The 25,622-nt window shown below is 53.4% G+C and overlaps 2 protein-coding genes across 2 annotated transcripts; both read right to left on the bottom strand.

Annotated features, from left to right (window-relative positions):
* Window positions 1-1,987: 1,987 nt before the first annotated feature.
* CLDN15 (claudin 15) lies at window positions 1,988-7,171 on the bottom strand. Its single transcript, XM_042971440.1, has 5 exons — window positions 6,393-7,171; window positions 3,638-3,802; window positions 2,601-2,682; window positions 2,417-2,533; window positions 1,988-2,333 (listed from the first exon to the last, which is right to left on the bottom strand). Exons 1-5 carry the CDS (start codon window positions 6,607-6,609, stop codon window positions 2,213-2,215), a joined length of 702 nt encoding a protein of 233 aa, XP_042827374.1. The 5' UTR covers window positions 6,610-7,171; the 3' UTR covers window positions 1,988-2,212.
* A 1,501-nt stretch (window positions 7,172-8,672) lies between these two features.
* On the bottom strand, window positions 8,673-12,672 carry FIS1 (fission, mitochondrial 1). Its single transcript, XM_007074006.3, has 5 exons — window positions 12,528-12,672; window positions 11,512-11,644; window positions 10,125-10,201; window positions 9,579-9,684; window positions 8,673-8,988 (listed from the first exon to the last, which is right to left on the bottom strand). Exons 1-5 carry the CDS (start codon window positions 12,570-12,572, stop codon window positions 8,891-8,893), a joined length of 459 nt encoding a protein of 152 aa, XP_007074068.3. The 5' UTR covers window positions 12,573-12,672; the 3' UTR covers window positions 8,673-8,890.
* Window positions 12,673-25,622: the final 12,950 nt, after the last annotated feature.

Consider the following 25,622-nt stretch of genomic DNA (forward strand, 5'->3'; position numbering starts at 1 on the left):
GATGGTCAGAAAGCAATAGTAACTGGGACACCAGGAACCCAGTTTGCTGGCATCTAACTTCTGGCCTCAATTTGTGTCTCCCTCCCACGAAAGGAAACTTTTCTAGGCCCTAACCTTTCTATTTTCCTCTCTATCAAGAAGTACATGCAAGGGGGAACATTGCTGCCTCAGTCAGTAGAGCATGCGACTCTTGATCTCAAGGTCGTGAGTTCAAGCTCCACACTGGGCGTGAAGCTGACTTAAAAAAACAAAACAAGTACACGCAGGAAAGAAAATAGAAGGGCACCTGGGTGGCTCAGTCAGTTAAACAGCCGACTCTTGATTTTGGCTCAGGTCATGATCTTGTGGTTCGTGAGTTCGAGCCCCGCATTGGGGCTGACAGCGCGAGCCTGCTTGGGATTCTCTCCCTCTCCTTGTGCCCCTCTCCAGCTTGCATGTGTGCTCTCTCTCTCTCTCTCTCTCTCAATAAACTTAAAAAAAAAAGAGGAAGGAAGGAAATAGAAGAAAAGACTATTTCTTGGTGGAGAAATACATCAGTGCTTCACTGTGATCACCTCCATTGGAACTCCTGTCAGATTTGCACTGAGTTAGTAGTCTCTGGTTTCTTTCCTAAATTCACTGGCTTTGTTTCATATTTTGCTGATATGAAAAGAATCACTTAGATTCTGCCTGGTGGAAGATGTGTCTACTCAGGGGCATACCCAGCCTTCCCCAACTGACCTTCACAGGACAGAGCTGGACCCAATGGCTTCCCATTGCTCTGAGCTGAGTGGCTCCGGGAGTCGTCTGTTGACATCCTCTAGGAAGGGATCGCTGGACCCCTCCACTTCAAAGCACACATCCCTTAGGGAAAGCCTTGAACAATTTTTCCCGCTCCCTGTGTGCTAGGGAGATGGGTTTTCACCCGGGTCTTTGGGAAATCTACACTGTGCCAAAAGCTTGTAGGGGCTGGACCCCGTGTCATGGGATGGAGGAGACAGCCTCCTCCTGGGTACACAGGGGAAGGAGGGGCTAACCCTCCGGACTGGAAGGCTAGAGCTTGGGGGCTTACTCCCAAAGCCCTCAATGGCAGGTGAGTTCAGTTGATGGGAATGAGTTCGGAAAGCCAAAATTCCAGGGAGCAGGCCAGTTGTAGCTTTGGTCTCGAACAGATCGTGGTCGTACTGCTCACTAACTGTGTAGCGTGGACAGGTCACTTCACCTCTCTGAACCTCTTCCAGCCACTAGCCAGATAGAGGGAAGAATAAATGGGACGGAGCACCAGCCCAGTGCAGGGGCTAGGCGTGGGGCGGGTTGTCCCTCTCCTTCCATTGGACGCCAGGCCCCTCTCTTGTGGCCTCGTTTTCCTGTCTCCCAAGCCAGCCCAGGGCCCAGTGCCATGTCTGAGCCGGACACCATCAAGTCAGACACGCACCAGCAATGTGCAGGCCTCTGTGAAGAGACGTTCAAAGACTTTGCTGGAAGCTATTGAACCTTTCCCTAGAAAAATCTGCCTGCACCAGACGTGGTTGATTTGACGCACAGCTTCAAAGGGCTCGTTGGTTTGTGATGTCCACTCGTAGGCACAGCCGAAGCAAGTGTTCAAGACCAGCTGTCTCCTTGCACTGCTGTGGGAAAAGCTGAGAGTAAAGAGAGTGAGTTGTCGTCTCGGGCCGGCCAGGGGGCATCTCTGCCATTTCCAGTTTCCTCGAGGTGGGTCTTACCACGTCTGCTGCTCGATGACTCTTGGCCATAATCATGGGTGCCCCGCTCTTGAAATCACTTGCAACCCCTCCTCTCTTTTTCGGATGAGACAGTCCGAAGGGGATAGAGAGAGGGACTGGTGGCAGCCTGAGGTCCAAGAACTGAGACGACCCTGGGGGCACCCCAGCCAACCCTTGCTTGGCCAGCCACTTCATGACACGAGCATGACACCCCCAAACTCTGAACAGTTCACAGTACAAATTTATTTCTGCATAGATCATACGGAATACAAACAGTCGGGGTCGTCTCTGCTCCCTTAACCAACCAGAGCCCAGCCCCAGAAGGTCCTGCCTCATGAGTCCGAGGTGAGTTCTCAGGAGGCAGGTTCTCGGTCAGACGAAGGAGGCGCGGTCAGAGCCGGGCGTGGCTCGGGGGCACGGGGCGGAGTCGGGGCGTGGCCTGCAGCCCGGGGTTGGCGGGACCTCCGGCCGCCGGGGGCAGAGGCAGGGGCACGGGGTCCACGGGCCTCCTACACGTAAGCGTTCTTCCCGTATTTGCCAAAGCTGCTGTCGCCTTCTTCGTCCGAGACCGCGGGGTGCAGGGGGGCGGCGAGGCCGGGGGACCGCACCGCGGAGGCCTGGTAGGGGAGCCTGGGTCGGAGGGGCCTGGGTCAGCGGTGGCGCGACCCCGCTCCCGCCCCTCCCCCTCGCCGCCAGGCGTGCGCCGCCCCTACCTGGGGGCCGGGGCCGCGTCGGGAGTGCGGCAGCAGGTGGAGCCGAGGCAGACGCCGCCCAGGATGGCGAGCAGGGAAGCGCTCCAGCCCAGGTAGAGGGCGGGGCCCAGCTCGTACCTGGGGACAGGGACGGTGAGGGCCGAGTCTCACCCACTGCCCCCTAGGCCGGGGCTCCCACACTTACTTGGTCCCGGGATACAAGGGGTCGAAGAATTCCTGGGTGATGTTGAAGGCGTACCAGGAGATGGCCACCATCCCGCAGAAACCTGGGGAGGGAGAGGAGGGCGGCGCTCGCGCCCCAGGCCCAGCGGAGGAAGGGAGCCGGGGGAGGGCCACACGGGGGCGGCCCCGAGATCTGGACGCCCAAGAGCAAGTTGCACTCCCTCCCTTTCTTTTGCGCTCCCTAGCTCATGACCTTTCCCCTCGGGTCCCAACCGCAGCCCCCCTTTCTTGCCTAGTCTCCTACGCTCTCCCCTTCCTGCCCAGCATCTTGATCACATCGTTGCCTCGTTTGGAATCTGCCCCATCCAAATCCTACCCGCCCTGGAAAGTCCGGCTGTCCGGGCAATCCTCCCGCAGGGTCTGCCCTGACACCCCTTTCCTTCGGCCTCCCCGACCCCCCCACACCCCCCCCCCCCGGAGCCTGTGACCTGCCTCTGTCACCCAGCGCAGTGAAGGCCTGAGGCCAGTGAGACCCCTGGGCTACAGGACCAGCCTTGCCGCTCTCCGGGGGCGCCTCCAGTTAAGTCACCTGAGCTTTCTGAGCCCGTTCCCACATCTGGAGAACAGGGCAAGACCCACCCTACCTCGCAGGCTGGCTGTGAGGTGATAACGTGCGCGTGCTTTACAGAATGACAAAGGTGCTGTTGCTGTGCACAGTGTGCTTGCACCCCGCGCACCCCAGACTCCGGTATCCCCGGCCAGGCTGTAACCTCTGGGGGACAGTCGCTCACTCACCTTTGCTCATGCCTGGCTCCTAGTGGGGGCTCAAGAAACATTGCTGATGGGTTGATTTGGGGAGCATGAGTGAGGCTGAGGTGAACGGGGAGGCAGGGAAGAGCTGAGCAGGGAGGGCGGGTGTCCATTCAATGGGGAGGGTGAGACACCCGCCAGAGTGGGGAGTTGGAGGCGACAGGGGACCCCGGGTCCGCTGGCGCCACTCTCACCCCCCCCCCCCCACGACAACGCAGGACACACCCACCACCACCTTCCCCCAGTTACCAGCCAGTATGTGCAGGGCCCCTGCGACGGCGGCCAGCCTGGCCTTCCTGGAGAGCTCCATGCTCCCGATGTTTACACAGCGCAGCCCCGCCATGCCTAGGAAGAGGCCCAGGAAGCCCAGGAAGATGGCGGTGATCATGAGCGCCCGGCAGGCCTGGAGGTACCCTGGGGAGGCGGGGCGCAGCCATGGGTCCCTAAGCTGGCCCCTTCCCCCTCCGGGGCTGAGCCAGCCCCTTACAGCCAGCCCCTGCTCGGGTCTCAGTCCATAAAGGCCCTCAAGTCCCCTCCTTCCCCTTGGGGCCCTATTCCGCCGGAGCCCTGACGCCCCTCCTTCCTAGGGGCTCACCTCAGGCGTGCCCCCGCCCCCGGTTCGGCGCACGTGCTTACTGGCTGTCTCCTTGGCACTACTGACACTTTGGCCAGCTACTGCTTTGGTCTGGGGGCCGTCCTGGGCCCTGTGGGATGTTCAGCAGCATCCTTGGCCTCTACCCACTAGATGTCAGCAGCAGTCCGCTCCAAGAGGGACCATCAAAATGTCTAGACGTTGTCAATGACCCCTGGGGGACAAAGTCGCCCCCAATCGCAGCCGAGAACCACTGCTCCGTCGCGAATGACAGAAATTGCACTTGAGTACTCAGCCCCTGCCCCACATCTGCTTCTCTCTAGGTCCCACGTGGCACAGCCCCTAGACATCATGAAGTGAGCTTTCTCCTGCAGCGACCTGTAGGGGGCAGCAGTTGCCCGTGGGTTACTGGGTGGGGGCCGGTTCTGATCTGGAAAGTGGGGTATCTAGGCGCAGGACAATCCAAGCCCATCTAGCTCATATACATTGGATGCCTCAGTTTCCCCTTTCTCAAAGCTGAAGGAAACGGCCAGTTTCCTTCCCGGCCCCTCTTCCCCCTTCTCTTTGATACTTGCCAACCTCCCCAAGGACCTTGTTCCCCTTTCCTGGGTGGGGCTGTGCCACTGGTGCTGAAGACGCTGGGTCCCTGCCAGGAGGATGTGAAGTGGCCCGGAGTTGGCGGGTAGAGAGGAGGGACAAAGTTCTCTGGGAGCACTTTCTCACTCCCAGCCACTCCCTCTGGGGTTCCCCCCTCCCCCATATCCTCTCTATCCAGGGCTGACCAGCCCTGGGTCCCTAGGCCGCCGTGGTAGACAAAGGAGAGATTATTGATGGGCCACGAGGGAGCGTGGGGGATTAAATAATAGTCAGGACCCCCCTCGGGACCAGAGCATCCGCCAGCCTGGGTTCCGGCACCCCTACCACCTGTGGGGCTGTGGGCCGGTTAACGCTTGTGCTTGTAGTTTTCCAGCTTGGGTGAAACGGGGTTGCCCGCGCCCCACGCAGCCAGGCCAGCGGAGACGGCACTGTGATGGCCTGCGTGAAGAACCATCGCAACGTGGGGTGCCCTGACGACCCCCGATGCCGGGCAGCTGCCCTCTGCCCTCCCCCCTGGAGCAGGCTCTTGCCCCTCCGTCAGCAGTTCCAAGTGGGGCCCTTCTCGGGCCGACAGGCTCACGGCAAACGCCCCTCCTCAAACCGCAGTGTGGCTGAGGGATGGGTGAGGCGGGAAGGGCCAGCGCTGCTAAGCCGGCTGCCTGCAATGTCCCTTCTGGGCACCCGGCATTCGGGGCTTCTGGTCCAGGTGGTACCCAGCTTTTATCGGGAGCTTGGGGAGGGCACGTGCCCCGCACATGGCAAATCCCGGAGAGAGGGATGAAGGCACCAAATCCCTGCTGGATCGGGAGATTCTGGGAATCGCAGGGGCACGAGAGACCCACGCAGACCCCTTAACTGTGCAGAGCATCTCTGGCATTCCCGCAGCCCTGTTCCAAACCCGGCGTTGGCTTTAGTTCCATCCACTTCCCGGCACCTACAGTGGGGAACCGGAAGAGCACGACGGCTCCAAGGGGGGTGCGGGAGTGGCACCAAAAAGGGGACCTGGTCCTCCCCTCCTGGTCTCCGGCACGGGCCTACCCAAAAGACTCCCCCGAGGGGTGCTGGGGACTACTCGGTGAGCAGGAAGCAGGAAGACGCTATACCACCAAGGAGAACCTTTCTGGAACAAAAGACCTGTACGTTCCGGCCCTCCGAGAACTTCAAAAAATCCACTGCCTGAGAACGCCGAACACACATGCACACACACCCCTAGCTGCTTCCACCAGACACAGCGCCGCGGGAAGTCTCGCTTGAAGAGGGCCCTTGAGAATTCGCCGTGGCAGTGGCACCGATGCCTTTTAAGGGTCTCAATGCCAAGAACCCAAGGTGGGCCTCCTCTTCGCCCCCACGACCCCCAGCACTCTCACCACAAAGCTGAGATGCTGAAGTCGGTCGTGTGCGCGCACGGGCCAACGAGAATCACGCCAACGTCCCGGGCTGTAGCTCAACACTCACAACCATGCCACGCGCCTGCGCATGTTCCCCCGCTTTTACGGTTGGGGTGAACGAAGCTCGTTTCATCACCTGCCGGGGGCACCGAGCTGGTCAGCTGAGCCCCGCAGTCTGGCCCTGGTGCCTGCACTTGGAACCACTAGGGGTGTCACACTAGGGCAGGGGGACACGTGGGACGAGGTCTCCAGTGCGGCTCCAGATGGGGGCCGCCGGGCACTCCCAGCTCCCCGAGCTCGATCCAGGCCTCCCTTATCGGCTCGGTGCCCAAGGCCCGACCGTGGGCAGCAGTCACCCTCCCCGGGGGTCTCTCCCCGCCTCCCGCCGCCCCCTGGAACGGGCCACCCCGCTCTCTCCACCCCATACCGGAGAGGGCCAGCAAGGACGGGAACTCCCGGCAGCTGTAGACTCCCAGGGAGTCGGTGGCACAGCTAAACCAGAGGTTCTCGAAGATGGTGTTGGTGGTGATGACGCTCCCGTGCACGGTGGACACTCGCCAGTAGCTGTGTGGCAGGGTCACCCCCAGCATCAGCAGCCCCAGGGCCGCCATGAAGAAGCCGAAGATCTCCACGGCCACCGACATGGTGAGATGCAGGGCCCTGAGGGGCGCCTGGGGCCCCAGAGGAGGGGAGGGGCTGAGCCCCAAGGGAACTTGAGGGGCTTTGGCTAAGGAGGGGTGTTGAGGCAGGCTGGAGAGAAAGGTGGAGAGAGCAGGGGGGGCCGGCAGCAACCTGGGGTGCAGATCTGCCCCCACCCCCCCGGCTTCTGCCCCCTGCCCTCCCTCTGGGTTCCTGCTTCCCCGAAGGTCCGGGCAGAGGAATGAGCCCAGAGCGCCGGGCAGCTGTTGACGCGGAGATGGAGGGAAGCAACGGAACGGGCCAAAAGTCCACCCCCTCCCCCAGCCTCTGGGCTCCCCGCCCCACAAGGGGGGCGGAGAGGACTAATGGGAGTGACCAACGAACGGATGGGGCTGGGGGGCCCCCATGGGAGGCACTGGGAGCAGAGGGGAAGCAGGGAAGTCGCTCTGACTCAGCTCTCATCGGGGGGCTGGAGAATGGAGCCAGGACAAGGAAAGAGAAGGTGACTGAGAGACCGGGGCCACAGACAGACCTTTCGCGGGGCAGGATCCGGGGAGCGGAGCCCCCCTCCTGGATGTTGGTGAGAACAATTTAAGAAACTCCAAAGACTTAGGGTTTGGGCTACTGAGTCACCGAGGGAGATTAAGGTTGAGTAAGGCATCAGGGCGTCTGGGCGGAACCCGCGGCTCTGGAGTCCAGTCAACCTGGATTCAAACCAGACCCACCATCTACCAGAGCCACCAGGGCCTGGCGTCTGAGCCCCTCGGGCTTGTTCCTGCTTCTGTGAACTAGAACTGGCTCCCTCACCGCTGTGACCCCAGATCAAAAGCTCCCTGCACGTGGGAACTGCTCCATCCTCGGGGACCACTCTGGCTCCGGGTGCCGCGGGCACAGGGTGAGGCCACCAGTGGGTTGCTTCCCTCCAAACTTCAACTTCTTGAACTCGAATTTCCCCCCTCGTCGGGTTGATCTTTGACTCTCGGCAACAAGCTTGATCTCACTGCCAAGGGCCACCAAGGGGGATAAATCACAGGCCCAGAACGTGATCCTGTGGCTAATCTAAGCAGCTCAGTTATCAGAACTGTCACCAGCTCTATTAATTATGATGGGTTAGAAACTGCCGGGCCCCATCCCCAAGCCGAGGCTGAGCACCTGTCCTGGTGCAGACAGTATCATTTCCTGCCTCAAGGCCACAGCCAGGGAAGCTCTGGTTCTCCTCTGGCAAGCGCAGCAGGGGCTTGGTGTCCAGGGGTAGGAGGGAACCGATGCTACCCCCCAGGCAGTCACAGGGGACATCAAGGAGCCGAAGGGTATCCCATCACCCCCCTCCCCATGTCAGGATCCTCTGCGCTCCCCTCAGGTGCCTCCGCCCCAACCCCCCCCCCCCCCCCCAAGCCAGGCTGGCTTGGCTGTGGAACGAGAGGTATGTGGTGAAGCAAGACGGGCCCACGCTGAGCCTGGCACCGGGCGGGTGTGGGGCAAAGCAGGCTGGGTGGGGACTGGGTCCTGACCTTCCATCTTGGAGCCTATGACTGGGATGTCCTGGGTTTGCAACCTTTCTCAAGAACCTGAGGAGTCCTCGCCGAAGGCCCAGCCCTGCCCCTGGGCGGCGGCCCCTCCCCAGGAGAGGACGGGGAGGAGGGGGGAGCAGGAAGACAAAGGGAGAGAAGGGTGGAGATTTAGGAGGAAACCGAGTGGGGGCCCCCCCTGGTGTGGAAAACTCCACGTGCTAAGAGGCAGCTGTGTGGGTCAGAGGAGACAGGAGACATAAATCCTGGCCTGTCCCCTCAGCTCTTCCCTTCCCGCCTCCCATCACTGCTTTCTCCCAGGATTCCAGCACCGTGCAAAGGCCATGTCCCGTGTCCCTGTGTCCCCATGCTGCCTACCACTGCTTTGGGGGAGGGGAAGGAAGGAAGGGTGTGGGCTCTGGGCAGCTTGGCGGACAAAGGCGAACCCCACACCGGCCTGGGGGCGGGTAGGAGTAGGAAGGCGAGCAGGAAAGGACCACGGGTGACCCCCACCTTTGGGCCCAGCGGAGCCCGCCCCTTCTTCCACACAGACACAGCGGTTCCGAGCCAAAGCCCAGTTTTATTTACACTCGTCCCGGAGCACGTGGTTTGGGGCTATTGGACAGGTCTCTGGGGAGAGGAGGCCGAAGGCAGAGGGCAGTGATGGGGTACAGGGGAAGGGACGGAAAGGATGGACGGCCACCCCCCCCGCCCCCCCTTCGAACGTCCTCCACAGGCTCCCAGGCATCCCTGGGCAGAGGCGGAGGCGCGGTCTCCTTTAGGATTTGGACTTGGATACAGCAAGTCCGATGAGTCCAGCCAGTCCCGCCACGCCCAGGGCCATCCCTCCAACAATGGCCATGCCCACTAGTCCGTCTGGGGAAGGGAAAAGGGAGACTGTCAGGAGCCCAGCCCCCACAGGGACCCTGCCCGGTGCGCCTCTTCCCCTGGAGTCATGAGGCAAGGGACTCCAAGGCGTACAGAAAGAAGGGACTGAGGGACTGAGGAGGATGTGCTTGGAGAGGGGGAAGGGGTCCTTCAAAGGGAGACCAGAGAGGGGGCGCCTGGGTGGCTCAGTCGGTTGCGCGTCCGACTTCAGCTCAGGTCGTGGTCTCGAGGTTTGTGGGTTCGAGCCCCGCATCGGGCTCTGTGCTGACAGCTCAGAGCCTGGAGCCTGCTTCGGATTCTGGGTCTCCCTCTCTGTGCCCCTCACCTGTTCACACTCTGTCTCTCCCTCTCATAAAAATAAATAAACATTAAAAAAAAGTATCTTCTGAAGGGCAAATTTAAAAAAATTAAATACATACAAAATAAAGGGAGACCAGAGAGCCCAGGCGTGGGGGAAGGAAGACGACTCGGCGAAGAGCAGAGAGGTGCCCTGGGAGGACAGGACGACGGGGCCAGGGAGACAGGCAAGCAGGGGGAGCGGGGGAGCAGGGGGGTGGGGGGCCGAGGGGAAGGTTCACCTTTCTTCATGGCCTTGTCAATAAGCTGCTCCAGTTCCTTGGCCTGGTTGTTCTGGGGCTCTGTCTGCAGCAGCCCCCGCACATACTTTAGTGCCTTCTCATATTCCTGCGCTCAGGGAAAACACAGACACACACCCCCCTCAGTATTCCAGCCTCTTCCAGCCCCTCAGAGGGACCTGCACTTGCCCCGGAGGCTCCTCCCTCTACCCCCACCTCCTCCCTCCCTCCGGCCCCACCCAACGGAGTAGAGTCCACAAACAACCCCAACTGTGTGGGGGTGATAAGCCTGGGGAGATAACCACCCAAGGCTCGGGGCTGCACCCCAATCCTGAGGTCACCCACACCCTTGGCACCTGGATCTTCTGTCCCTCACCTTCCCTCGGCGTCCGGACCCGTCGCCTTGCACCTCTGTACCCGACACCCCCCCTGCCCACTTGCCCTGTCCGGCCTCCCTGACGGCCAGGGCTCTACCCTGGAGGGGAAATGACGGGGTGGGGTGGCCCACCCGGAGAGGGAGGGGGGGAAGAAGGGGGCTGCCTGCCTTACCTTGAGCCGGTAGTTCCCCACAGCCAGGTAGAAAACATAATCCCGCTGCTCCTCTTTGCTCCCGTTGGGCAGCAGCTCTGGGGAGGGTGGCGGCAAGAGGGTGAGACCCGCTCCTCTCCTCTCCTAGCGCCCGTGTCCCAGAGACCCCCTCCACTCTCCGAATCCCTGTACGACCCCGGGACAAAGTCACCGTGCTGAGCTTCCGTTTCAGCTCTGGCCCTTCTTGGCTTCCCAGTCAGGGCTCCGGGGCAGCACCAACCCAGGCTGCCAAATACCCCGGTGATGAACGCCCTGGTTTCAACACTATATAGTCAGCTCTGGTTCATCTAAGTGGACTGGAAGGAAACTGAGGCACTGGAGAAGCCAAAGGTACCCGCTGTGTGTTCTCACTGTAGCTGTTTGCTGCCCAGATTGGGGTTAAAATAAATTTGCACTCCCCCCCCTTAAAAAATCAGCTCAAAACTCCCCTTCAATTAGGATTCTCTGAATGACCCCCGCCTGACTCTGTCTTAATTCAGTGACTTCGCAGAGGCTTCTGTACAATTTGTGGCTAAGTAGCTTTGCAGGTGTTCATCAATCTTCCCCAGTGCCCGTACTTTCTCCTCAGCTAGAAGTGGCAATGCTCAGAGACCTCTTCTACAGGTATGCCCCGCAGTAAAGGAAGCCTGAGAAATCCGAATTAGCAACTTAGGCAGATGCCGGGTGAGGTTATTTGCATTTAAAAAGATTCTTATTTTTATAGATTCACAATAGCCAGCCTTCGCTAGTGTACTGTTTGCTTCCACGTGAATACTTGGCCAAGAGAAAGCGGGTACAGGGTACAGAGAAATCTGAAGGTCAAGTATGGCCTCTGACAAAACAGTGACCTATCGAAAACCAACGGGAGACGGGATTCCAATCAAAAAAGCACCATCTGCTCGCAGGTTTGCACTAATCCCATGCCACCCTCACGAAAGGTTTTCAACTGCTGCTGCTGAGTAAGCAACATGGTGGGGCCAAAGAGCAAGGGCCTGGGACACACAAGACAGGAGCTTCTGGTCCTAATTCAGCCATTAATTCATCAGCTGTGTCACCTCAGACAAGTCACCCTCCTTCTGTCAGACTGCCAGATCACTGAGTCCTGGGGGGGAGCGACACGTCATGGTTCTGTCTGCCAAAACAGTGATGATGCCACAAGCAAACTGGGCGAAGCCAGGCCAGGGTGCAGCCCTCTGCTGCGGTGCGTTTACTGGCAAAGAACTGTGAGGTGACAGCTACAGGGCCCCGTGTCGACCCAGGATCCCAGCGCTTGAGATGGAGGGAGGGAAGGAGGCCACGGTGGTTGGGAAGGGCAGGACGGACCCAAAGGCCACTGGGAAGGGGAGGGTCGGGTAGCCTAGCACCTCACCCTCCAGTAGTGCGATGCCTTTGCGGATGTCATCATTGTACTTGCTTCGCACCAGGCACCAGGCGTACTCAAACTGCGTGCTCTTGGACACGGAGCCTCCTGCCTTCTCAGACTGAAATTTCTTTTCAAACTTCTGCCATAAGAGAGGAGAGGAGTCATTTAGAAAGGAAGGGACGAACCATTCTCTACCAGGACCTGGGTGTCCGTTTCCCAGCTACACTCCATCTTCCCCAGTCTCTGTCACGTTTCCCTCGCGGGCCTTGGCATCTGGCATCCCGGCTTCCGCCATCTCCATCCCTGGGATCCAGGGACTCTGCTTCTTGGCAGCAGGGTGTCTCCCCCGACACTACCCCTGTCCACTTCCCTCCCCCTAGTGGTACCGAGCGGAGATGCCACCTGGTGGCGGCTCCAGGCACCGCCGGCGAAGCAGCTGACCCCGAGCGGCTGGCTGAACAGTAAACACGCTGTCCGAACAGCTCAACAACAGCCCACGCCGTCCCTCGTCGGTGGCGCTTCCCCCAGCCAGCCCCACCCGGCTGGGTCCGGGCCTTTTCTTATCTGCTAAGTGGGAATAAGAGGAGTGCCCACTTCCTAGAGCTACAAGGATTGAGATATCGCCGGCAATGCACTCAGCACCGTGCCGGTTTCGGTGAGTAACATATGAAACTTCATGCTAGTCGCTATATTCCCCTGTCACCGAAGGAACACTCAAACACAGGTGTCGGCACCCTGACCTCCTAACTCCTGCACGCACTCAGAACTGGTCAGTCTTTCCACGCCAGACTCCAGGCCCCGAGTCTGGGGCGTGGTGGTGCAGGAAACTACAAGTCCCATCGGCCTCCGGGACAAAGAAGAGCCTCTGGGCAGGAGCCGGACGCTGCAGAGGGTGCCGGGAGCCGTAGTTCGGCCTCCCTAGGAGAGCCTGGTGCTGGGTAGAGGGTCTGGCCCCACTCGGACTCTCCTCAGGACCCGCCCGTCCGAATGTTCCCTCTCCCTCCCTCGGGGCCAGGCCTCACCAGCAGGTCGTCCACAGACACCAGCTCGTTCAGCACGGCCTCCATGGCCGCCGCCCCTGCAATCCTTACACCTAGGTCGCTACTGTGCCACCGTCTCCATGGCCCACTGGTAGGGCCGGAGAGCCGCTTCCGTCGTCCGGCGGAAGCGAGCCCCCTCCCCACGCAGAGCCAATCACCTCATGTTGCTGATGCCGAGCCCGCCCCGCCGCCGGGGGACGCCCCGCCCCTTCCTTCCGGCGCCCTCGGCGCACGGGTTGGGGCACTAATGCGCAAGCTCCGCCCGACCCCCTTCCCTCTCCGCCTGCGGACGGCTCACGCTGCAGCTCAGAGTCCCCCGTTCGTCCTCCCGAGTTCCCTGTAGGGGCCCTCCTTCACCGAGGCTGCCTTAATAAAGTTGGGAACTGTGTCTTCTAGCTGGCCCTTGGGCTCAGAAACAGCAGAAAGAGGAAGTTGGAGGACCCGGCTTGATCTAAACCTTCCTCCCCTCCGGCCCCACCCCCTCTAGGCCTAGGAACCCGGAGGCCACGTGACATTTCGGTGACAAAATCATAACTGGTCCCAAGGTTTTTAGGGCCTCTGCTGACTCGTACAAGAGGACTGACAACTGGACCTGTTAACATACACCCAGAAACCGCAGTGCCTACGCATAGGGGATAATACGGAAATCTTTAAATGGGAATTTAAAGTTGTTACCCCATTACTTGCAGACAGGGCCCAATCTTTTAATACTTAGATAAAGCATCCTCCGGGTGTGCCTGAGAGGGAGCATCGGCCGTGGGTCACGCGGGCAGCGAGGAACAATCAAAACATGGGAAAGGTCAATGTGCACTCCTCTGGTTCCCGTGCTGTGCAGTGATGGGACTGGGTAGGTAGTGACTTTCGAATTCTTTTCACCTCGACCCACAGTGCTCCAGTGCACATTACAATGTAAGTTCCATGAGGGCACAGATAGGCTCTTGTTCATTTGTGCGTCTCCGGCACCTGACACAAGATCCATGTCCAACGAATATGTGTTAAATATACATGAAATAAAGCGAACAAAAGTAAATAGGGCAGTGCAGATGCAGGAGATTATCATCCAAACATCTTTCGTGTTTGCAAAGCTCTTTTAATTTTTTGTTTGTTTGTTTAATTCTCATAGTAGCCTTGTGAGTTAGGTAAGCACGAGTTATTCTTCTCTATTGAGCTCGAAAGTTGAGATGACTCATATGAGGAGTCCCATTAGAAGATAAAGGAGAGGGTAGAACAAGTTCAGAAGTACACTCTAGCTACTCATCTTTAAAAACCTCAGGCCTAAATTTGTCATTTTTTGCTGGTTTACAATAGAGGACCCCCCTTAAGCAGCAGGGTGAACTAGAGAGAAACAATTGGCTTTAACTTAAAATCTAAAAGGCAAGGCAACCCTGAGAAACCATTTGTTAGATAGCACAGTAGGAAAATTAAAAAGAAACCCCCGCAAACTACCACCAGTGCTGCTGAAATCATAATACTGGTTTCACTGGCTTGGCTGGCGGCCAGTATTTTTAATTCACACTCCTTGTCTGTTTGCAATTACACACTTGTGTGATAACCTGATGAATGCCACCCTCCCATTAGAGGCTGGAAGCCACATGCCAGCAGGGTCTGTGTCTATATTGCCCATATTATACCCCTAGAGCTCAGCTCAGTGCCTGCCCCTAGTAGATACTCGATTTGTAATTGTTGTGCAAACAAATACTGCAGTCGCCATCATTAACTTTTTGGAAAAGCAACGAGGGAGTATGTAGTGAAAGCTACAAGATGTAATATTACTTAACTGGTAATCTGTGAAATGGTCAACAAAAGCAAAAAACAAAAACAAAAACAAAAAAAAAAGGAAAAGGAAGCCATGAAGATATTCATTCCTGCATTGTCTTTGGAGGTAAACAGACAACAAAAGCTCCAGGGAATTGTTTTATTAAATGATGACACATCGATATAACAAAATAACACACAGCTTGGAAGTCAGAGTCATCTGGACTCTCTGGATGTGGATGGTGATATTCAAAACAAAACGAAAAAGCATGCACTTCTCAAATTTCGTCCTGTAAGTGGTCAGAAAGGAAGCTGACATTTTTTTTGGTGGTTGTTAGTGGGACTGAAACCTAGAGTTGGTACTTGTTAGCACACTCGGGGCCCTGGGCCCCTCCCTTGACTACAGTGTTAGTTGCAAGCCTGCTCTGGTCTTTTGCCCTACAGCTTCTTGTTAGTGGGCAGCCCACGAAAAGAGCTCAGCAAACACCCACTAAACAGGATTCCACTATTTGTGTTCCTCGCGTCTCCGGTGATCGCTCACCTACACTTCCCACTTTCCTCTGCTATCCAATCAGAAAGTCCTATCCACCGCAAGCTCGCTCATCCATCCATCCAATCAACAAACAGTAGTTTGAGGCCTACGTGTGCCAGGCACTCTTCTGAGTGCTGGGCAAGAGAAATGAACCAAACAGACACAGTCCTTCTCTCACACAAGTTCCATCTCCATGGAAGAGACAAGACTGCTAACGAATAAATGAATTATCAGCCCACCTCCGCCTCCATTCTGTCACCATACTTCATACATACTTCAGATTTTTTTCCTCCTCCAACCCAGCCTGGCTGCCAGTTGTACTTTAAAGTGTAAATCAGGGCTGAGTAAAACGCCGTCTGGGCTACGCAGAACATTGTGCAAATGTCTTATCACGCACGTGAAGCCCGTCAGGGTCGCCCCTGCTTACCTTTCCAGCTTTATCTCCTGGCACCCACCCGTCCTGCACGCCGAGACGTTTTCCTGGCAGCCACCTTTCTTCCACCCGGAATGCTCTCCGTTCACCAAACACCGGAGTGCCAACAGGGCAGGCGACTGCCAGCCCCAGGGCCGTCACGCCTCCCGGACAGCTTTCTTCTATCCGGTCCCCGCGCCTCCAGCTCCTCGGAGGTATAGCGTTTATCACCCAGCCCTTCAGTCCTTGATGTGGACAGGGACTGGGTCTCGTTCATTTCTCTGTCAAAGGCCAGGGACCCAAGCGTCGTTCGTGGGGTGAATGAAAGAGTAACCACTGGCGCTGACAACTACGGAGACATTTGCACTTCCGGGTGGCGGTTAAATTGGCTCCCGAGGAAGGGAGGAGCGGATGCCTTCTCCGGGGCTACTCTAGGAAGAGGGCTCGGTGGTCCCGGAGGACCCGCCGAGCCGCAGGGAGAACGTCTGCGCAGTAGCCGCCTCCTCGGGGAGGCGGGGCCGAGCCGAGCCCGGCGGGGGGGGGGGGGGGGGCGGGGCGGGACGCCGATGGCCAATTAACGGGCTCGGCTCCGAGAGAGAGGCGGAGCGTGGCGCGATTTGCAGGCGGGGTGGTGGGCGCCAAGGCCTGGGACTTTGGGAGCTCTTCCCCTGGCTCTGTGACCCCGGGGTGACCGAAGTGCTCCCTGCTAACTGTTGCCCCAGAGATTTTTCTCTGTAAACTAAAATTTACGTGTTGTCTCCTTTAGAGTCTGTCTCGGTTCAAAAGTGTGTGATGGATACACACAACGTGCACACAAACCCGACGTGGACACGAATCGCCTGGAATCTTGTTAAAAATGCAGTCTGATTCAGTAGGGCTAGGATGAAGCCCAAGGTGTCGCATTTCTAAGAAGCTCCCACAGGAGGCTGATGCTGTAGATTTTCTAAGACGCTTTCAGGAGCCAAAGTGTGAAACTTTGTCAAAGTGCAGTCTCTGGACCATCAGCATGGGCATCACCTGGGAATTCTTTAGAAATGCAGATAATTGGGGCGCCTGGGGGCTCAATGGCTTAAACCTCCTGCTTCAGCAGTGAGGTCGTGCTCTCACAGTTAGTGGTTTCAAGCTCTGCTTCCGGCTTTCTGCTCTCAGCACAGAGCCCGCTTTAGATCCTCTCTCTCTGCCCGCTTCCATTTGTTTGCTTTCTCTCTCAAAAATAAACGCTAAAAAAAAAAAAAAAAAAAAAAAAAAAAAAATTCAGATAGGGGTGCCTGGGTGGCTCAGTTGGTTAGGCGACCGACTTCTGCTCAGGTCATGATCTCACAGTTTGTGAGTTCGAGCCCCGCTTCGGGCTCTGTGCTGACAGCTCAGAGCCTGGAGCCTATTTCAGATTCTGTGTCTCCCCCTCTCTCTACCCCCTCCCCTGCTCACGCTCTGTGTCTATCTCTCAATAATAAATAAACTTTAAAAAAAAATTTTAAAAAATGCAGGCTATTGGATTTCACACGCACTGAATCACAAAGTCTGCTGGGGGGTGGGCAACAGTTGGTGTTTCTACGAGCCCTATGGGTAAAAAAAAAAGTTTTTTCTTTTAGAGAGAGTGTGGGCAAGCCAAGGAGAGGGGCAGAGGGAGAGAGAATCTCAAGCAGGCCCCATGCTCAGCGCAAGCCCAAAGCAGCCCTCCATCCCACGACCCTGGGATCATGACCTGAGCCAAAATCAAGAGCTGGATGTTCAACCGTTCAACCGACTGAGCCACCCAGGTGCCCATCCTATGGGTAATTTTGACGCACACTGGACTTTGAGAACCAGTGGGCAGTGGAAGAGGCCAACTGAGCCTCAACTGTCTATAGACTTGGGACCGTAGTCAATTTGCTGTAATCTAGCTAAGCTTCAGTTTCTTCAGCTGAAAAATCAGGATAAAAATCCTAATGCCTTCCTAGGGAATCTGTAATGAGAAGGAAATGTGAGATGATGAGAACAAAGACCTTGGCACACAGAACAAGCAATTTATAAAGGTTAAGCTATCATTACCATTCAAATGGATGATAACCCACCTGGCCTGTGGTGGTAGGAAAGTCTTCAGGGAAGAAATGTGAGTTGACACTTGAACCAGGGTCTTGAAGGATAGGAATGCCAGGTGGAGAAGGTGAGAAAAGGTATTCTAGGAACAGGGAGCACTCTAGGTAGTCTCGAGGAGAAGGCCAGGTGTGGGAGGGAAAGTGTTGTGGGAGGACTACCGGAGAGGCGGCTGCAGAATAAATCACAGAGAACTTGTGTGCCGTGCGGTGATAGTTACACTTCATTTTTTTTAGGCAGAGAAAATGGCTTTCCAAGAAGGACAGGATCTGCCATATTTATGAGAAATGGCAAATCTTACAACTGTAGTGGGGAGGCTGTCCTGAGGGGCAGGGAGACCGGTTTGAAAGAGATAGTGTTAGGTCAGGCTAGAATCAGTGAAGACAGGCTAAGGCCCTGGCAATGAAAGTAACAGGAAAATAGTAGGAGGAAATGTTTCTCTGAGAAAATGAACAGAACTTGGTGACCAAATGGATGTGGAAGACGAGGGAGTGCTTCTAGATTTCTAGCTTGGTGTAAGACTGAACCATTCTTTAAATATGTAGAAGGAAAAACATGTAAATAGAGATTGTACAAATAGAAGCCAGAACTCCAGGGGCTGGAGAACCTTCCCAAGTAGTCAGAAGAGAAGAGAGGCAAGGAGATAAGAAGTAGACATAGGAGCTGCCAAAAAAAAAGGCCAGGAAAGTTGGTGTCTTGAGAGCCAAGAGAGATTTCAGTAGATGCCAGTGGACAATTATTTTAAAGGTTGCAGAGACACGGGGCGCCTGGGTGGCTCAGTCGGTTAAGCGTCCGACATTGACTCAAGTCATGAGCTCGCAGTTCATGGGTTCAAGCCCTGTGTCGGGCCCTGTGCTGACAGCTCAGAGCCTGGAGCCTGCTTCCGATTCTGTATCTCCCTCTCTCTCTCCCTCCCTGCTTGTGCACACTCTCTCTCTCTCTCTCAAAAAAATAAACATTAAAAACATTTTTTTTAAGTGCACAGACATTAAGTAGGATGAGGACCAAAACTAGGCCCTTAGATTTGACAATAGTTGGTCATTTGTGGTGAACTGATGGGGAGTAATTTCACTAGTGTGATAAGGACAGGAAAAGATTTTTTGAAGAAGGAGGCATGGGCAGGGAGAGGCAGAGTAAGCATATGGAAAAATAACCTTTTTTAAATGTTTATTTCTGAGAGGGAGAGACAGAATGGGAGTGGGGGAGGAGCAGAGAGCGAGGGAGACACAGAATCCAAAGCAGGCTCAGGCTCTGAGCTGTCCACACAGACCTGACTGGAACTCACGAACTGCGAGACCATGACCTGAGCCGAAATCAGACACTCAACCGACTGAGCCACCTAGGCACCCCAAGAGGCATTTTTTTCAGACAACAGATGTACCTTAAATTACACTATTTAGGTGTGATGTTCCTGCCTGTCTATTCTGGAAATGACATCACCTTTGCCATTTACCCCTTTGGTTTTAGGATTTGGGAAAGAGAAGAAGAAGGAAAATTCAGAAGGAGGCAAGAGAATTTTCTGGGTCAGTGAATTTTCATTCATTTTGTTCAGCAATGAATTCAAGCTGCCGAAAAAGGATCGAGAGCATCTTTTACCCCAACCTCGTACGCCGTCCTTGTCCGACCCTGAGCGACTGGGCTACAGACTCTAGGAATTCTTTCAGGACCCCACTGACCTTCCAGAATGTGGCTATATATGTCACCAACGATGAGTGGAGTTGCTTGGACCGGGGCCAGGGGCCCTTTTCCCAGAATGTCATGGGTTTACTGGGTAAAGATTCTGCCATATAGGGAGGAAGGTTTTGCATTTTTGTTGTAATTCACATTCACTGCTGAGGCATCCGGTGGCTCATCAGTTAAGCATCGGACACTTGTTTTTGGCCCAGGCCATGATCTCACAGTTGGTGAGTTCAAGCCCCGAGTTGGAGTCAAGCTCTGTGCTGCTGGTGCAGAGCCTGCTTCTTTCTCTCTGCCTCTCTCTCTGCCCCTCCCCTGCTAACTCTCTCTTTCTCTCTCTCAAAATAAATAAATAAACTTAAAAAAAAATGTCGGTAGATTTTTAAAAATGTTTTATTTATTTTTAAGACACAGACAGAACATGAGTGGGGGAGGGGCAGAGAGAGAGAGGGAGACACAGAATCGGAAGCAGGCTCCAGGCTCTGAGCTGTCAGCACAGAGCCCGACGCGGGGCTTGAACTCACAAACTGTGAGATCATGACCTGAGCCAAACTCGGACGCTTAACCGACTGAGGCACCCAGGCGCCCCAAAAGTTGGTAGATTAAGATAGATTAAATCATTGACCATTTAATTCTGTAAATTGATCAGAAGTCACAAACACCAACTCTCTGTAGAGTCTATTGGTAGTAAGATTGTGTTGGAACAACTTTCTAGGCCCAAGATGGAGCCCTTCCTGCCCAAGGTGCTGCATCAGCAAACCGAAATTTACATAGCTTTGATGTCCCCATGAATGTTCTGCTTGCCCAAAACAGTCTAGGCCATCAGCCAATCCCCTAAGGCCAGGCCAACTCTGGGCCTTCTCAACCCAAACCAGGCTGACTACATGGGCCCAGCCAATCAGATATTTTCTATCTTTCTCTTCCTTGTTCTTTAGTCTTTATCTTATCAAAGCTTCCTGCCTGCTGTCCACTTCTTCAAGTGTTAAATAAAGTTTGTCTTCTTTAATTACATTGTAATAATTGCTCATCCAGGGGCACCTGGGTGGCTCAGTGGGTTAAACGTCCGACTTTAGCTCAGGTCGTGATCTCACAGTCCGTGAGTTCGAGCCCCACGTCGGGCTCTGTGCTGACAGCCCGGAGCCTGGAGCCTGCTTGGGTTTGTGTCTCCCTCTCTCTCTCTGCCTCTCCCTGACTCACGCTCTGTCTCTCTCTTTCTCAAAAATAAATAAACATTTTTAAAAAAACCCATCAAACATGGATGAAAGAAATTGAAGAGACACAAACAAATGGAAAGGTATTCCACGGGCATGGATTGGAAGAACCAACATTGTTAAAATGTCCGTATTATCCAAAGCAATCTACTGATGTAATGCAATCCCTATCAAAATACAAACAGCATTGGGACGCCTGGGTGGCTCAGTCGGTTAAACGTCCGACTTCGGCTCAGGTCATGATCTCACGGTTCGTGGGTTGGAGCCCAGTGTCGGACTCTGTGCTGACAGCTCGTTCGTGAGTTGGAGCCCAGTGTCGGACTCTGTGCTGACAGCTCAGAGCCTGGAGCCTGCTTCAGAGTCTGTGTCTCCCTGTATCTCTCTCCCTCTCTCTCTCCCTCACTCACGCTCTGTGTCTCTCTCTCTCTCTCTCAAAAATAAACATTAAAAAAAAATTTTTTTAATACAAACAGCATTTTCCTACAGAACTAGAACCAATAATACTGGCATTTGGATGGAACCACGAAAGACCCCGAATAGTCAAGACAGTCTTGAGAAAGAACAAAGCTGGAGGTATCACAATCCCAGATTTCAAGACGTAATACAAACTGTGTAACCAAAACAGTACGGTACTGGCACATAAATAGACACATAGATCAATGGAACAGAATAAAGAGCCTGGAAATAAAACCCACACTTACGTGGCCAATTAATTTTTGGTACAGGAAGCAAGAAAATCCAGTGGGAAAAAGCCTCTTCAACAAATAGTGTTGGGAAAACTGGACAGCTACATCCAAAAGGTGAAACTAGGCCACTTTCTTACACTGTATGCAAAAAATAAATTCAAAATGGATTAAAGACCTAAGTGTGAGACCTGAAACCATAAAATTCCCAGAAGAAAACATACGCAGTAATTTCCTTGACATCAGTGTAGAAACATTTTTCTAGAAATGTCTCCTCAGGCAAGGGAAACAAAAGCAAAAGTAAACTATTGAGGCCACGCCAAAACAAAGATCTGTTACACGGCGAAGGAAATCATCAACAGAAGGGCAAGGTAACCCGCTGAGTGGGAAAAGATATTTGCAAATGATGTGTCCGATAAGGGGTTAATATCCCAAATGTGCAAAGAACTCCTACAACTCAACATCAATAAAGTAATCCAATGAAAATGGGCAGAGGACCTGAATAGACATTTCTCTAAAGACGACGTACAGATGGTCAATAGACACATGAAAAGATGCTCAACATTACTAATTGTCAGGGAAAAGCAAATCAAAACCACGAAATAACGCTTTACGCCTGTCAGAATGGCTGGAATAGGAAAATACAAGAATCCCAAGTGTTGGTGACGATGTGGGAAAAAGGAACCTTCGTGCACTGTTGGTGGCGATGTAAATTGGCACAGCCACTGTGGAAAACAGTACGGGGGTTCCTAAAAAAATGAAAAATAGAAACACCATATGATCCAATAACTCCACTACCGAGTATTTACCCAAAGACAATGAAAACGCTAGTTCACAAAGACAGCTGTATCCCTATATTTATTGCAGCGTTATTTACAAGAGCCAAGATATGGAAGCAGCCCAAGTGTCCATCGATAGATGAATGGATAAAGAAGAAGTGGTATTTGGGGCGCCTGGGTGGCTCAGTCGGTTAAGCGTCCGACTTCGGCTCAGGTCATGGTCTCACGGTCCGTGAGTTCGAGCCCCGCGTCGGGCTCTGTGCTGACAGCTCAGGGCCTGGAGCCTGTTTCGGATTCTGGGTCTCCCTCTCTCTGACCCTTCCCCGTTCATGCTCTGTCTCTCTCTGTCTCAAAAATAAATAAACGTTAAAAAAAATATTTTGTAAAAAAGAAGTGGTATTTATATACAATGGAAAATTAATAAAAAAAGAACGAGATCTTGCCATTTGCAACAACATGGATGGACCTAGAGGGTATTATGCTAAGTGAAATAAGTCAGACAGAAAAAGACAAATACTGTATGATTTCACTCCTATGTGGAATTTAAGAAACAAAACAAACCAAAAAAGAGGCAAACAAATAAGCAAACAAAAAGACTCTTAAATACTAAGAACAATCTGGCAGCTGCCAGAGGGAAGGTGGGCGGGAGGATGGGATGAAATAAAGGAGATTAAGAAGCACAAGTCTCTAGTTACAAAAGAAATAAGTCACGAGATGAAAAGTACAGCCTAGGGAATGTGGCCAATAAGATGATAATAATGTTGGGGGCGCCTGGGTGGCTCAGTCGGTTAGGCGTCCGACTTCAGGTTCAGATCATGATCTTGCAGTTTGTAAGTTCGAGCCCCGCGTCGGGCTCTGTGCTGACAGCTCAGAGCCTGGAGCCTGTTTCAGATTCTGTGTTTCCCTCTCTCTCTCTCTGTCCCTCCCCCGCTCACACTCTGTCTCTCTCTCAAAAATAAATAAACATTAAAAAAATAAAAAATTAAGACGGTAATAACATTGTTTGGTGACAGATGGCGACCACTCTTACCGTGATCACTGAATAATGTATAGAATTGTTGAATCCCTATATTGTACACCTGAAACTAATGTAACCTTGTATGTTAATTATACTTCAATTACAAAAATTCATTGAGCTGTAAAGTTATGGTTTGTGCACATTTCAGGGTGTACGATTCACTTCGATATAATGTTAAAAAAAGAAAAAAAAAAAAGCTGATTGACTTCCCGGCCAACAACAGCTCTGGAATTGGGGGACGTCCCCAGGGGACAGGCAGCCCTCCAGGCCAGGCTCACATCACAGAGTCTTTGTCCTTTCCTGGATTTGGGTTAGTAATTCTTCACTCTTTTGTTAGCTCTCTGATGCCTTCAAGTGGATGTTTTTTATATTCCAACTGGCTTTTGGTCTCCTCAGCAGGAGAGATGGGCTAAATCACCTAGCCTACTATTGCCAGGAGAAGTTACCAGAAGGTAAAAACTACCCCCGTAGTTTTCTCCCGTCTGGAGAATGGGGGGTGGGACTGAGAATTCTAAGCTTCTACTCATGGCTTGGTCTTTCTGGTGACCAGCCCCCAACCAGGAGCCCACCAGGCATTGTCTCATTAGAACAAAAGATACTCCCAACACCCAGAATGTTCCCAGGGATCTCGAGCTCTGCCTCAGGAACCAGGGTCAATAATACCTAACATTAGAACAAAAGATGTTCCTAGGGCTTTTTTTTTTTTTTTTTTTTTTAAATTTTTTTTTTCAACGTTTTTTATTTATTTTTGGGACAGAGAGAGACAGAGCATGAACGGGGGAGGGGCAGAGAGAGAGGGAGACACAGAATCGGAAACAGGCTCCAGGCTCCGAGCCATCAGCCCAGAGCCTGACGCGGGGCTCGAACTCACGGACCGCGAGATCGTGACCTGGCTGAAGTCGGACGCTTAACCGACTGCGCCACCCAGGCGCCCCTAGGGCTTTTTTTTTTTAATGTTTATTTATTTTTTGAGAGAGAGACACACACACACAGAGTGTGAGCAGGAGAGGGGCAGAGAGAGAAAGAGATACAGAATCCGAAGCAGGCTCCAGGCTCTGAGCTGTCAGCACAGAGCCCGATGTGGGTCTCGACCTCACAAATCGTGAGATCATGACCTGAGCTGAAGTCACATCAGACACTCAACCAACTGAGCCATCCAGGTGCCCCGAAAGTACAAGGCATCTTTAAAAACACAAGTATTATTGTTTAAAAACGAAAAAATTTTCAAAATCCCATAAATTGCTTGACAGAAAATAGCCATGCTTCTACCGGTTAAAATAGGTTTTTAACTGAGCTCTATTTTCCTAAGAGTAGAACAAAGTTAGTCACTGAACACACCATCCACTTCACTCCCTGTCAGTCTAGCAGACGTCAGGGTCCTAGACCTGCGGGTGGAGGTGGTAGGGTGACAGTGTCTACGGATGGGCTTGAAAAAGTTCTTGACCCCCATAACACTGTAAAATATACACACATACACTTTTACGTTTGGGGGAAGAAGGGGTTCACGGCTTCCATTAGATCCTTGAAATTATAAATACAGGAAAGCAAGGACCTTTCTAAGTCATGGGGTGGGACGCCATGAGACATGGAGGGAACATGAGGGCCAATCAGAAGAATCTGTTTGAATGAGATAGGGGTTCAGGTAGCAGAACTGTGGCGGCCGGTTAATATCACTACAGCCACGTTCACGGCTGAGCCCTCCAGACTGCTCACCCCCCCGCGGCTCCACATTTGCGCTGCTATGGAATATCTGAGATGGATAACAAGGGGCTAATTATGCGTCAGGTCTAGGTTTAATGGAATAAACTGTTGTTTTAAGCATAAATTAGGGGGACAGCAGTGTGATGAAAGTTGCATGTTTGTTTCATGTCGAACTTTTAGAATTTTATAGCAGGAAGGATGAGAGGGTGTCTAAGTCACTCCCTCATGTTTCATGTGGAAAAAAAAAAACAGGATTAAGGAGGTGAAGTGATTTTCTCAAAATCCCTGTGTCTCCTGGCTCTCAGTCTGCAGCAGTTTTTCAATGCACTAACTACTCTCTCTTCTGATATACATGGGGGAGGGGGGAGGGCAACTTTTTAAAGAAAGGAATTCTGGGGCAAAATCATCTGTTTCTGGTAAAAAGGCAGGTAGCTCAGTCATTCAAGAGGAAGAACATTTGCGTGACTTGGGTTCCTTAAAATGTTCCAGTCTAAAAAACATCCCCTCCCACCACTTGGACGCGTTCAGATGCGAGGAAGGATGTTCCAGAAGGCCAGCTGTGACCCAGCGCTGAATAGAGGCTGCTTCCTCTGAAACACGAGGTCGTATCAAGCTGGGCAAATCTAAGAGCCAGAGCAGGCACCGAACCTTCCTGAATGTCAAAATTGTTCAGCTATTTTTAAAACGTTCGGACTTTTATTGGCTTAACAGCCGAGAGGGGATGAAAGGGGTAGAAAAAGCCTGAAGAAATTTGTAACTTAGATAAATGTTTTATGTACCCAGAGGGTTTTTGTTCAGTGCTATAGTGTCTGAAACTTACATGTGTCATGGGGCTGAATGCTGCCCCTGCCCCACTTTGTGTGTTGAAATCCTAATCTCCAGTTTGTCACAATGGCTGTGTTTGGAGATAGGGTCTTTAAAGAGATAACTGAGTTAAAATGAGGTCATTAAGGTAGCCCATGATCCAGTATGACCGGTGCCCTTATAAGAAGAAATTGGGACACAGATTCACAGAGGAAAGCGCTGGTGAGGACACAGGGAGAAGATGTCCAGGAGCGAACCGTGTTGACTTGACCTTGGACTTCCAGCCTCCAGAACTGTGAAAAAATAAATTTCTGGTTTTTGAGCTACCCAGCCTGTGGTATTTTGTTACGGCAGACAACATGCAAGCCTCATTTTGCACGAGAAGGCGAACTTCTTTGTATAATTCTACGGAAACCTTCTTTGCAAGGT

This window comes from Panthera tigris, chromosome E3 (assembly GCF_018350195.1).
Source record: "Panthera tigris isolate Pti1 chromosome E3, P.tigris_Pti1_mat1.1, whole genome shotgun sequence".
NCBI lineage: Eukaryota > Metazoa > Chordata > Mammalia > Carnivora > Felidae > Panthera > Panthera tigris.

Bases quoted from the DNA above. Each gene is read 5' to 3' on its own strand.
- CLDN15 (XM_042971440.1), bottom strand. From the start codon at position 6,609: ATGTCGGTGGCCGTGGAGATCTTCGGCTTCTTCATGGCGGCCCTGGGG. The intron at 2,683-3,637 runs GTAACTGGGGGA...CTCCCTCCCCAG, and splicing joins GGCCCTGCACATACTGGCTG to GTTTCTGCGGGATGGTGGCC. The intron at 2,534-2,600 runs GTAAGTGTGGGA...CCCTGTCCCCAG, and splicing joins CCCTTGTATCCCGGGACCAA to GTACGAGCTGGGCCCCGCCC.
- FIS1 (XM_007074006.3), bottom strand. From the start codon at position 12,572: ATGGAGGCCGTGCTGAACGAGCTGGTGTCTGTGGACGACCTGCTG. The intron at 11,645-12,527 runs GTGAGGCCTGGC...CTCTTATGGCAG, and splicing joins TGTCTGTGGACGACCTGCTG to AAGTTTGAAAAGAAATTTCA. The intron at 10,202-11,511 runs GTGAGGTGCTAG...CACCCTCCCCAG, and splicing joins AGGCATCGCACTACTGGAGG to AGCTGCTGCCCAACGGGAGC.